The 13,163-nt window shown below is 34.4% G+C and overlaps 1 protein-coding gene across 3 annotated transcripts in view; it reads left to right on the top strand.

The window, feature by feature from the left end:
• The window catches only part of Ctnna3 (catenin alpha 3), a 1,740,232-nt gene that overhangs the window by 222,225 nt on the left and 1,504,844 nt on the right, over positions 1-13,163 (top strand). For all 3 annotated transcript variants that reach the window (XM_074078977.1, XM_074078976.1, XM_074078978.1), the window contains one exon: positions 1,039-1,158. In XM_074078977.1, the coding sequence (XP_073935078.1) occupies positions 1,039-1,158 (120 nt within the window). The remainder of the gene's footprint in view (positions 1-1,038; positions 1,159-13,163) is intronic.

Genomic DNA, 13,163 nt, shown 5'->3' with positions numbered 1-13,163 from the left:
AGAGTTTGATATAGCAAGGGTCAAATCATTTCCCTGGGAACTTAATTATATTCTATAAAATCTTATTAGCCTGACTCATGGTATCATAGTCATAGTGGAGTTCTGGTGTGTTTAAGATGGTGAAGTCTCTATCTGAAGAAATGTATCTAATGATACAGAATGAGAATATGGGAAATAAATAACATGAGGAGAGAGCAAATGAAAATGTCTTGCAAATTACATTACTTGAAATCTTTAATCACTAACCCTCCAAAACATGTTCTAATTTACTAAAATTAACCAAGAATTCAATTTCTTGTGAGCTCCCTTTGCTTAATTAATTATGAGTATCAGACGGTATTCTGTGATCTACTGCAACTTGTCACCTTTGTGTTTATTTAGTATTTGACTTAAAAATGACCAGGAGCATTCTGATACACCAGAACTGATTTCATAACTCATCTGTTTTATAGAGCAGAAATGAATAAATGTTTGCTGAACATACCACATATGCCTTATCATCAAAATGTTAATTTCCTTCTTAAAGTACAAAGTCTGAGAGATCCTCCTTTCTGAAGTTTACTGGGTGATCTACTCTCCATAGAGAGAATAGAGGCAAGGCAGTCCTACATCATTATAGGAAAATATCATATAATCAACTACCTTTTCAAAAACATGCTTGTTTCAAAGATTGGAGTCTGAGAGACCTTTTAATAATACTTTCTCACTATGATTTAAAATTATGCATTCATTATAATTTTTTCTTTAAAAGCAAGAAGTGTATCCTAAAACATTAAAGTTGTTTTTTTAAATGAAGTCTGTTTTTTTTGTTAATATGAGGACTGAACAGGCTTCTTCATCATGAAATACCATTGGTTGTACATAGGATACAGTTTCTAAATCTTTACAATTGTTCCTAATAATTTTATTAAGAGATAATTACATAGCATTTGTTATCTCTGTATTATGGATGAGAGAAACTGAAGCTCTGTTAGCTAGCTGGGAATTTGAGGAAAATATGCTGCTATCCTAATGATCTACTTTTGTTTTCATTTTCAGTTTCAAAGAACATTTGAGTCTCTTAAAAATGTTTCCAATAAATCTGACCTCCAGAAAACCTACCAGAAGCTTGGGAAGGAGCTGGAAAATCTGGATTATTTAGCTCTCAAACGTCAGCAGGTAGGAGTCAGTGTTTTTCTTGATGGAGAAGATGAACACTTTAGATCTTCTGCTGTCATCTCTGTCAGAGATGCAGGCAGGTCTGGGGACATGTGTCTTATAGTGATTGGGGCAGAAATATCTTGTGCTAAGCTGAACTGCTGTGTTCATATGGCTTCCTACAGTGTTCACTGTGGTCCTTGCTTTTAGATGTGTACTTTACGGGTTTCCATATGTATCCTTATACCTCTTTTAAGGAAAACTCCTGATGATTTGTGAAGGTCCTTGGACTAAAGACACATCAGCTGAACAAAGGGAGCCTATATGATGACTTGGCCACATGGTTTTCATATTTGATAGGGGATATCCAAGGAGAAAAATCACCCAAAAGACCAGGAAAAGGGTGTACATGCAAAATTAAGGAAGAGTCTTAAATCTGCCAAAATAGAAATTGACTGTGAGTTTTCTTTTTTTGATCTTCAAATATGAGTAAAAATTTGGTGAATGTAGAGGGTTGAAGGAAAATATACTTAACAAACGCATTTTTTTTTTTACCTAGTATAGGCCTCAAGAGAAGATGAGAGACAAAATAAACTTGCATGGGGTTGTTTTTAGGACTGTTACTTTCTAAACCTAACATTCATAATGATTAATTTCCCTGTTCTTTGGAGATAGGGCTAGCCTCTCTTTCCTTACTGGAACTGCTCCACTTTCTTTACAGCCGCTAGGTGTCAGTGTCGTCAAGCTTTTACTTGGTTGAATGTTTATTCCGATCAGAACAGCCAGTTAAATGTTTAAATTAGGCTGCATGAAATTTGGGGATGTGTTCAATGATAGACATCTAGCAAAATGACCAAATAGCAGGCCATGCTTTTCATTACTGTGGGAAAGGGTGCGACATTCTTGTCATTGCCTAATTCACACGTTTTGGATGTTTTGGGTTGGGGTTTTCAAAGCAAGACTTCCTATATTTAGTTAAACCTCATTAAGTCAATGTGATATGGATTAGAAATGTTGTCCCAGGAATTGTGTTCTCATTTCTTGCTCTCTCATAGTTGCTATATGGCTATTTAACCTTTCAGTGGCCCTATTTTCCTAGGAGTTACATTTGTTTTATAGAATATTTCAGGGCATGTGAATGTTCTTTATATATACTTAATATGAAAAAGGACACAATATTCATTTAAGTTTTATTTTAAAAAAAATTACTGCTGGCCTGGTATTAGCACACATAACGGAGGCAGTCACAGTTACTGAGAGCTACTTCAGTAAGTTCCCAGATGCTGCTGCTTAAAATTCACACTGTGAGTCACTGCTCTGGCCTATGTGGTTTTTAGTACTGTTTTGTTTCCAAGAATGCATCTTACCACCAAGGGGTATTTGAGTTGGCAGGCAGTAGTCACCATCTTCTTCTTGTATCCTTTCTCATTAGCACATTTTCAGTGATTAGATTCTTACATTAGCTAATTGTGAATTTGGAAGAAGGTGAATGCTTCAAGGGCAGAAGGGAAGAATATTGAGGAAAGAGGTAAACTTCATGTGTGTGAGGAAAAGATGTGGGCATATGAAGTGTTTATATGTATATACACAAATCATATGCTGCTTACTAATTACAACTATATGCCACACAATATGATTAAAATTTGTGAATTAAGTCACAAAATATTTCAATAGTGAGGTGGTTATATTAGCACTGTTTTATAGGCAACAAAACTATTAAGAGAGTTAAGTAACTCTCCTAAGGTTACTGTGTTAAGGCATGAAGTGGGTTTCCAATCTAAATTAGTCGACTACGAACGTGGAGTGTTGTGTTTCCTGGATGGGCAGAGTTCAAAAAGACTCAGAACAGCATTTGCTCTTTGACTCGATGGGATTTGTCTTTAGTCTCCATCCTATTCCTTTAAAGCTCCAAAAACTATTAAGTGCGTTAGAAAGTATGTTTCTCCTATTGGAAAGCAGTCAGGTCTCTGTAAAATTGCTAATTCAGCAGAGAAGCTTTCTTGTTATAAAGGGAGGATGCTTTGTACCAAGAGGTAGTCATGGTTTGTTTCCTGGTTCAACTATATTTATCATTCTTTGTCATTGTAACACGTAAGCTGCTTAGGAACAGGGCCTTTTCCATCACCACCTTCAGTGCTACATCCTCTCCCATCTCACAATATCTGACCCATGGCAAATGCTTGGTAAGTGTCATTGGTAGTGGTGTTGCTACGAACACAGAAGCATGCCAGAAATTTTGGCCTCAGATCAGGGGCAATTAAAACAAATATGTGTTGCTTCACTTTTAAAATTCAGAAGGGCATCAGCCCTTGACTTCCTATATGCCAAAGTCTAACAATTGCCCTTTGCCCTATGCATTAATTAAGTTTTCTCCTGCATATTTCACTCTATCCACTTCTTTAAGGAAATAGAAAATGCCACAGCTCTAAGTTATGGATGTCCAGTGAATCAACTGTAATCATTTTCTTGGATCCATTTTATTTTCTATATTTTTAACATCATTTTCTGAGAGATTTCTTTCTAGGACCGGATAGACCCTTGGAGTACTTTGCTCTAATTTTTTTTTAACTTCTCCTTCCATCTTTAAAGTTATTGAGCTTTCTCCCTACGCATGAGTTTTTTTTTTTTTTTTTTTTTGTAAGGAGTGGTTGCTTGTACTTCAGCTATTCCTTGGGTCATGGTCCAAGCATCTGTACATTTTCCTACATTCAAAAAGAGTAATATTGAAATAGCTTTGTTTGGAAAAGGTGAGCGAGGAGATTATGATATATGAGGTGGTGGGCATCCTAAGATGAATCAGCCTAAAGAAAATAGATGTCAAAACATTATTAACGTGAAAAGTTGAACATTCACTCATTTCTCACTATATGGAAGTAATAATCTTGCAGTTTATCTTCTTGGACTGATAGGTTTTTATCCTCCCACTTGGTGCTACATAGGCACGGTAATAGTAAACTCAGTCATTACATAGATCCTAAACCTTTGTACAGTTTGAGAAATTATAAATCAAGAGATTTTTTTCTGGTCTTTGGTTAGGTAGAGTAAAATAAGATAAGGTTTGAGAGTTTAGACTCTAATTAAATTCCTTCCTCTCTTCTTCTACCCTTAATACTTATAATAACATCATAAAATATCCTATTTTCAGAGGCTTCTGAAGTCCTTTGTTATGAATTAAAGTTGACATTCTTAGTTGAACACTATAGACTGAAGCATATTTACATGTCAGTGTGAAAATATGTGAAATTAAAATACTGTACTTCAGATAGACATTCAGGTTAGAACATATCACATATCCTGATTCATGTCTCTCTGATTGCTGCATATTATTCTTGCCTCTGACCTTGGCACAAAGTTTATACAAGTTGATATTTAAAATATACACTCCCTTTCTATTTACTTACATTAACTACTAATCATTCTTTGGAGTCAGACTGAAGTCTTGCCTCCCTCATGGCATCTTATTCAATGACCTCTAGTCAATATGTAAACTCTTCATTCTTTGCCATTCTTAACATTTATGTGTCATACAGTTTAGCATCTGATTGGTTATCTACTCATTGAGAATCCAGGTAGTGCAGTGGCTAGAGTGTTGGCTTTGCAGTTAGCCAAACTAGTTAGATGATTTATACTGCCTTGACCCTGAGTTTCTTCTTTTAAAACATGAGAAAATTATACCTAACTTACAGACTGTTTGAGACAACAGTATATAAAGTGAATCTTTTAAAGCATATAATAGGCTTAGCCCAACATCTAATGTGTTTAGTATTAGTATATATAATTTTGTTTTGCATTATTCTCAGAACCCTATATTCTAAATAGCTTATAATTTCTGTAAGTATATTTTCTTGATTGTATATACTTTTATGTTGCATATATGGTCTAGCACTATTCTGAAAATATAGGATAAAATGTTTTTGGACATATGTAGTCTGGTGGTTGGTAACTGGTGTCATGGAAAGAACATAATACCTCTCAAGAAGGGAGTTGCAATGTTTGGTTCTAAAAATGTTTCTACCATTATGTCTCTTGATGGACAGTGAAATTAAAGTCCTCAGTTCTTGTGCCTTATCAGTCCATTGAGGAAATAGGGTCTTAGACCCAATGTTCTGGCTCAACTCTGACTAAAAAAATAATTGCATCCTGTACCTAAAATTCCTTTGTGTTTCTAGTGCTATTTTCATCACAATCTGATCCTATCGGTAGCAATGATGTTCAGGAGTGGACACTACCTTTTTTCTTTTAGTAAGCTTAGGTGAATCTCCACTTTTAGCTAGATAACTACAAGACTGGAAGGGTGTATAATACCTGTAGAACAGGAATTTAATATAACATAAACTTATCAATGAATAAAAATAGAAGTAAATTACATGAAATTTATTGAATGAAATGCCTGCAAGTTTACACCCTTCAACTGAAAAACATCTACTTGTTATCTCTTGTCTTTTTCATAATAGTCATTATAACAAGTGTGAAAGACAAGTGACAACAAGAGTTGGTGACAATATGAGAACAGGGCACCCTTGTACAGTGTTGGTAAGAATATGAACTGGTGCAGTCATTTTAGAAAACAGTATGAAGGTCCTCAAAAAAACTAGTGACAGAACTACCCCATATGATTCACCATCCCACTTTTGGGTACATCCAAAGGAAATGAAATCAGTGTCTTGAAGAGATAACTGTACTCCCATGTTTATTGCAGCAGTGTTCACCATAGCCAAGATACGGAGTCAATTTATATGTCCAGCTACAGATGAGTGAATACACACACACATATGTATATACACATATTTTATTAGACTATTATTTGGTTTTAAAAAAGGAAATCTTTCTATTTGTGATAACATTATATTAAGTGAAATAAACCAGACAGAAAAAAGACAAATATCATTTTTTATTTTTTATTTATTTTACTTATTTTTGATTCATTATACATTAATAATATGTGGGGATTTCATTGTGATAATTCCGTATAAAAATACAGTGTACCTTAATCAAGTTCGCTCCTTCCACTATATTCCCATTCCCCCCTCTTCTTCTTTCCCTCTCTTTCAAACAGTGTTTGGTAGGTTCCATGGTTCTGTCTTTAAATGTATATAGGTACTGTATTTCATCCTCTTCACCCACCAGTATTCTTTCTTTTCTTCCTCCTGCCTCCTACTGATACCCCTCAAACAGTCTTCCATATACATTCATTTCTCACTATTATTATTATCACAATAATCGTTTTTAGGTTTAGGTTCCACAAATGAGTGAGAACATGTGATGTTTGGTCTTTTGAGCTTGTTTTATTTTACTCAACATGATAATCTCCAGTTCCATACATTTTTCTGCAAATAATATAATCTCATTTTTTTTATGGTTGAGTCATGGTGTATGTGTATGCATATATATGTGTGTGTGCATATGTACATATATATAAATATATATCATATTTTCTTTATCTATCCATTGGTTGTTGGGCACCTCAGCTGATTCCATAGTTTGGCTATTGTAAAGAGAGCTACAATAAATATGGGGATGTCAATATTTCTCTTATGTATTGGTTTACACTCTTTCAGATATATGCCAAAGAATGGTATTGTGAGATCATAAGATAGGTCTCTTTTAGCTTTTTGAGAAACCTTTATACTGATTTTCATAGTGGTTGCAATTCCTACCAACAGTGTGTGAGGGTTCCTTTTCCCCCACATCCTTTGCCAGCATTTGTTGTTTTTTTTAATCATGGCCAAATATTGTATTGTTTCACTTATATGTAGAATTTAAGAAACTCAAATTCACAGAAAAAGTAGGATGGTGGTGTCCAGGGGAATGATGAAAAAGAGGAGATGTTAGTCAAAAGGTACAAGCTTTCACTTCCCCGCCACATTTTTATAATTTATTTTATTGTTGTGGTGGGTAGGGGTAAATTGCGGCATTTCTAAAAGTTCTTACAATGTATCAAATATATTATGCTTGAATTCACCCCCTCTACCATTCTCCTTTATCCCTCTTTCCCCATTTGAGAAATTGTTTCAACAGGTATCTTTTTTCTGCTTACATTCATGTGTACACACTATTTGTACCATATTCACCCTCTTACACCTTTCCTCACCTCCTCTCCCCTCCCACTGGTGTCAGCCCCCTCAGGCAGGATCTTTTCCTCCCTTCTGTGCTCTGATTTTGCAAAAGAGAGGAAAAACAAATGACAGTTTTGTTGTTTAAGATAGCTACACAGGGAGTGTTCCTGTGGCACTTCCATGGGTCTATGTATTATAGCCAGATTTAGTTCATTAACTCTATTTTTCTTCTTTCTACTTTAGTCTCTTTCTTATGGTTGTTTAGACAACTTTGAAAATTCTATATTCATTCTTCAAACTTTCACTTTAAAGTGGATAAATTCTGGGGATCTAATGCATGGCATGGGTGGTGATGAATATGTTAGTTTGAGAGTAGTAATCAATATATTCTTATATATTAGGTAAATGTATTTTGCCTATATATTTCTCTCAAATCATCAGGTTGAAAACCTTGAACATATTCAGTCTTTGTTAGTAAAATATTTAAAAGTTTAAAAAGAAAAAATTGCAGATGGATAATGAAAATAACCCTAGACTTACTCTGGAGCTCAAGAACTCTGAGGACACAAGACTGCATACTGCTAGGCTTCTTGTTGTAGTAGAACATGTAGAGAAGAGGAAGTTAATAAATTCCAGAAGTAACCTTCATTCTATAGTCTTATAGCAAAAAATATGTCATACAATAGATATGCTAAGCGGTTGGTTAATGATACTGTCTTAGGAGCTGTTTACCTATAAGGACCCTATAAGATAGAGCTAACTTCCCTTCGGGATTTACATTAAAATGGAAGTTGTAAATATTTTCCTGAAGACCTTTAAAAATAGGAAATACATGCATATGGAGTTATTTACATGTAGTCTAAGGAAGACCGAAATTGAGAGGTGGACTGAATTGGAGCTAAGAGAGTGTGATAAGCATCTAGAAGAATGGTTCTATGAGCAATAGATTCATGTCATGTTGGTTAGATGAAATATGCTAATTGTTCACTTGGGAGAAAATCTTTCCCTTCCTTGTTCTATAATTTTTCCAGCCCTCTTGAAAGAGTTCTGATTGAATTTTTCCTTTAAGAGTAAGTGAGCCAAAGACTGCTACATTAAAATATTCATGGCTTTCTTAGATGGTTTTCTGTTTCTTATTTACCCAGTCAAGTAAAATGACTATTTATGCCACACATATATGTTTCCAAAGATCTCAAAGCATTTAAGAGATCATTTAAAATTCATCAAAAATATTAAGATGTTGGATTATGAAGCAGTGTGGTACACCAAAATTCAAACCAATCCAAACATGTTTTATTTATTCTATCCACCACATATGCAACTCTAGTTTTATTAGATTACACACTGTTGTTTGTCCCAAAGGAAATAAAAAGATGGTTTTGCATTTATTTTTGCATTTTCTGATATTGAAAGAGAGAGAGAGAGAGAGAGAGAGAGAGAGAGAGAGAGAGAGAGAGAGGAAGCCTGTATACATCATTCAAGGTTATTCTGAGTTAGCTGATTCTGAATTAATACTTGTGTTTCCTAATGTCTAGCTCACTGCAATAGCCATCAACCATTTTCACTACTTCATAAACTGCAGATCTTTATAGGGTGATTTCTTTTTCTATAGTTAAAGTCTAAAGAAAAAAATTTGTGCATTTTTAGAATGCACAAATTGCATTCTAAACTTGCCCTTTATTTAAAAATGAATGATCAAAATGCTGCATATTACATATCTGTTCTCCTTCTAAAGTTTACTTTCCACTTTGGATAATTAGTGGTCATGACAAGTAGGTGTCTTCTATTAAATTAGTAAAGTAAAAATAGTATAGAGGCATACTTTTAGTCTAAGGCTTGCTCTTTTGTTTCTATCTATTATCTCTGGAGCTCAGTTTATTGGTGGTACTTAGGTAGAAAGCTGTTGAATCAAGCACATACTAGCAGGTTTTCATGTACCAGGAAAGATTTATTAATTTTTACAGGGTTGTTTGCTGTAGGATAGTTTGCCTTGTGGGCAGCTTATAGCTTCTTTATAGCGGGGAATGTTTATTGAAATAGTTAATGCTTTGTTATGGGTTATTTTAAAATTTACAATGTTGATAGGACTTCAGAGGTGGTAAAAAGCTTCAATATTTTCCTTGGCGTGGTGCTTATTTGTGCATTCCTTATATCAACACACCTAGATCTAAGGTTGTCAATAAAAGTTGATATTGAGTAGAAATAATAGAAGAGTCATTAGATTTAACTCTGTAAAACCTCCTCTAGTCTGTTTTGTAGCTTACTAATGGCAGTGCCCCAGTGACCTAAGACCTCCCTTCAGGATGCTAGGCTCTTCAAGATCACCACCTCTCACATTGCCACACTAAGAACCAAGCCTCAACACATGAACTCTTGTTGAAAAATCACATCCAAATCATAACACTAACCTTACTGTAATGTCCTTTATCACAAATTCTGTGGTTTATTTTTCAATTATATTAAGATGTAATTGACAAAAATTGTATATATTTAAGGTATACAATGTGATGTGTATATATACACACACACTGTAACATGACTAACGATATCAATGTGAAGCTAATTAATATATCCATCAACTCACATCATAACTTTTTTTGTGGTGAGAATTACATAAGATCTATTCAGCAAATTTCAAGTTTATAATACATTGTCATTAGCTATACCACCATGCTGTGCATTAGATCTACAGAACTTACTCGTCTTATAACTGAAAGTTTGTACCCTTTGATCGACATCTCTTTGTTTCCCTCAAACCTTGATGACCACTATTCTACTCTGTACTTCTACGCATTCTACATTTTTTGATTCCACATATAAGTAAAATTATGCAAAATTTGTTTTTCCTCTGTTTGGCTTATTTCACCTAATATAATATCCTCAAATTTCATCCTTGGGATGACAAACAGCAGAATAATATTCTATTATATGTAATTTACTTTAGATAAAATAGAATATAATATTCTACTATATATATAATGTACAGTATTTTCTTTATCCATTCATCTATAAATGAACTCTTCAATGATTTCCAGGTTTTGGGTACTGTTCATGATTGTTGACATCAGTGAATATGGTATTGCAGTTATCTCTTCAAGACACTGACTTCACTTCCTTTGGATATACCCAGAAGTGGGTCACATGGCAATTTTATTCTAATTTTTTGAGGAAGCTCCATTTTTTTCAAAGTTGCTGTATCCATTTTATTTCCACTAACAATGTGTAAGAATTTCCTTTTCTGCTCACCCTTGCTGATACTTGTTATCTTCTGAAGTTTTGATACTAGCCGTCCTAAACAGTGTGCTTGGGATTTGCATTTCCTTGACCATTAGTGATGTTGAACACCTTTTCTGTATACCTGGTGACTATTTCTATGACTTTCTTGGAAAAATGTCAATTCAGGTCCTTTGCTGATTTTTAAGTTATGTTAATTGGTTGTTTTGTTATTGAGTTGTATGATTTCCTTATGTATTTTGAATACTAATCAATTTCTTATCAGATATTTGTATGCAAATATTTTCTCTAAGGCCCTGGGTTGCTTTTGTATTATTGTATATTAATTGTACAAAGGGATTTCATTGTACTATTTCTATTCATGCATATAATGTACTTTGATCAAATTAACTCCTTCTATTATTCATTTTATTATGCTCCCCTTTTAAACAAATATTAATGAATTTAATTATTTTATCTTCACACATGCCAATAGTGCTTTGATTATTTTCACCTCCCATCAAGCTCTCTTTTCACCTCTGCCTCCTATTTCTCCTTCCCTGAACAGGTTTGGATTCCACAAATGAGAAAGAACATGCAATATTTCTCTTTCACAGTCTGTCTTATTTTGCTTAACGTGGTGATCGTCTGTTCCATCTATTTTCCTGCAACCAGTATAACTTCATTCTTCTTTATGGCTAAAAAACACTCCCTTGTATGTATATACTACATTTTCTTTATTCATCCATCCGTTGATGGACACTTAGGCTGATTCCACAGCTTGACTATTGTAAAGAGTGCTGCTATAAACCTAGGTGTTCAGGTGTCTCCTTTGTATGCTAATTTACATTCCTCCAGATGTATGTCCAGGGTGGCATAGAAGGATCATATGATAATTCTGTTTTTTATTTTTGAATCCACCATAGTGGTAGATTGTCTTTCTATTTTGTTCATTGCTGCCTTTGCTGTGCAAAAGCTTTGTGGTATGGTTCAGTCTCACTAAATTTATTTTTATTTTGTTGCCTGTGCTTTTGGTGTCATATACAAAAAATAATCACGAACACAAATGCCATAGAATAGTCCTTCTAAGTTTTGATATAATTTTATAGCTTTAAGTCTTACATTTAAACTTTGAATGAATTTTCAGTTGATTTTTGCACATGCTGTAAGAGAAAGATAATTTTTTTTTCATGAAGATACTCAGTTTTCCCAATTCTATTCAACTGAAGAGATGTACCTTTCTCCCTGTGGTTTCTTGGCACCTTTGTCAAAGATTAGATAGATGATTGTATATACGTGAATGTATTTCTGGGCTTTTTGTTGTGTTTAATTGGTCTATGTGTCTGCTTTTATGTAAGTATCATATTCTTTTGACTGCCATAGCTTTGTGATATAATTTAAAATCATGAAGTCTGATGACTTACTGTTGCTTTTGCTAAGATGATTTTAACTGTTTTGATTTTTACTGTTCCATATAAAATTCATATTTTTTTATTTGTGTGAAAATGCCTTTATAATTTTAGGAATCTGACCATTGGAATAGGGAATGTATTGAGTATACAGATCACATTGGATGGTATTGGAAATTTTGACAATATTGATTCTTCTGATTCGTGATCATGGGATATCTACTCACTTATTTGTATATTCTCCAGTTTCTTTCATCAGTAGTTTATAGTTTATAGATTTCTCCCTTCCTTGACCAATTTTCTTAATTATTATAATAAGTTATTATCTTGCAACTCTGCTGACTTCATTTATTAGCTCTAGAAATTTTTGATAATGTCTTTAGGGATTTTTATACACATGATCATGTTATGCTTAAATGGAGACAATATAATTTCTTCCTTTCTGGTTTGGATGCTTTTTATTTCTTTTCTTCCATAATTGCTCCAGTAAGGACTCCTAGTACATGTTCAATAGCAGTGGCGAGAGTAGACATCCTTGTCTTGTTCCTAAACTTAGAGAAAAAGCATTCACCTTCTCACCACTGGGTAAAATGTCAGCTGTGGACTTATGACGTATAGTCCTTATTGTGTTGAAATATATTTCTTCTGTATCTGCTTTGTTGAGAAGATTTTTTTTCTAATACAAGGGTTTGAACTCAGGGCTTCAGGCTTTCTAGAACTCTACCACTTGAGCTACTCCACCATCCCAAGAAGTTTTTTTTAATCATGGAAGGATGTTAATTTTCAAATGTTTTCTGCATTTATTGAGCTGTTCATATGATTTTTTGATTTTCACTCTGTTAAATGTGGTATATAACATTTATTGATTTGCATATATTGAACCATTCTTTCAACCCAGGGAGAAATTCCACTTGATCATAGTAAATGACTGTTTTTGTTGTTGGTGGTGGTACTGGGGTTTGAATTCAGGGATTCCTGCTTGGTAGGCAGACACTCTGTTGCTTGAGCTGTTCCTCCAGGCCTTCTTTGCTCTGGTTACTTTGGAGATAGGGTGTCACTTTTGTGGTTGACCTAGACTGTGATCTTCCTGTGGTTCTCACATAGCTGGGATGACAGGCATGCATCACCATGCCTAACTTTTTCCCTTTGAGTCAGAGTCTCGCAAACTGTTGTTTCTTTTATTTTTGCATAAGCTAGCCTGGAACGATGATCTTGCTGATCTCAGCCTCCTGCATAGCTTGGGATGACAGGCTCTTGCCACTGCACCCAGCTATTGGCTGAGATGGGGAGGGGTCTCCTGAACTTTTAGCCCAGGCTGGCCTGGAACTGCATTTCTCCCAATCTCAGC

Source organism: Castor canadensis, chromosome 7 (genome assembly GCF_047511655.1).
Source record: "Castor canadensis chromosome 7, mCasCan1.hap1v2, whole genome shotgun sequence".
In the NCBI taxonomy this organism is placed as follows: Eukaryota; Metazoa; Chordata; class Mammalia; order Rodentia; family Castoridae; genus Castor; species Castor canadensis.
The sequence above is the reverse complement of the archived record's forward strand: the minus strand, read 5'-3'. Positions and strand labels throughout refer to the sequence as shown.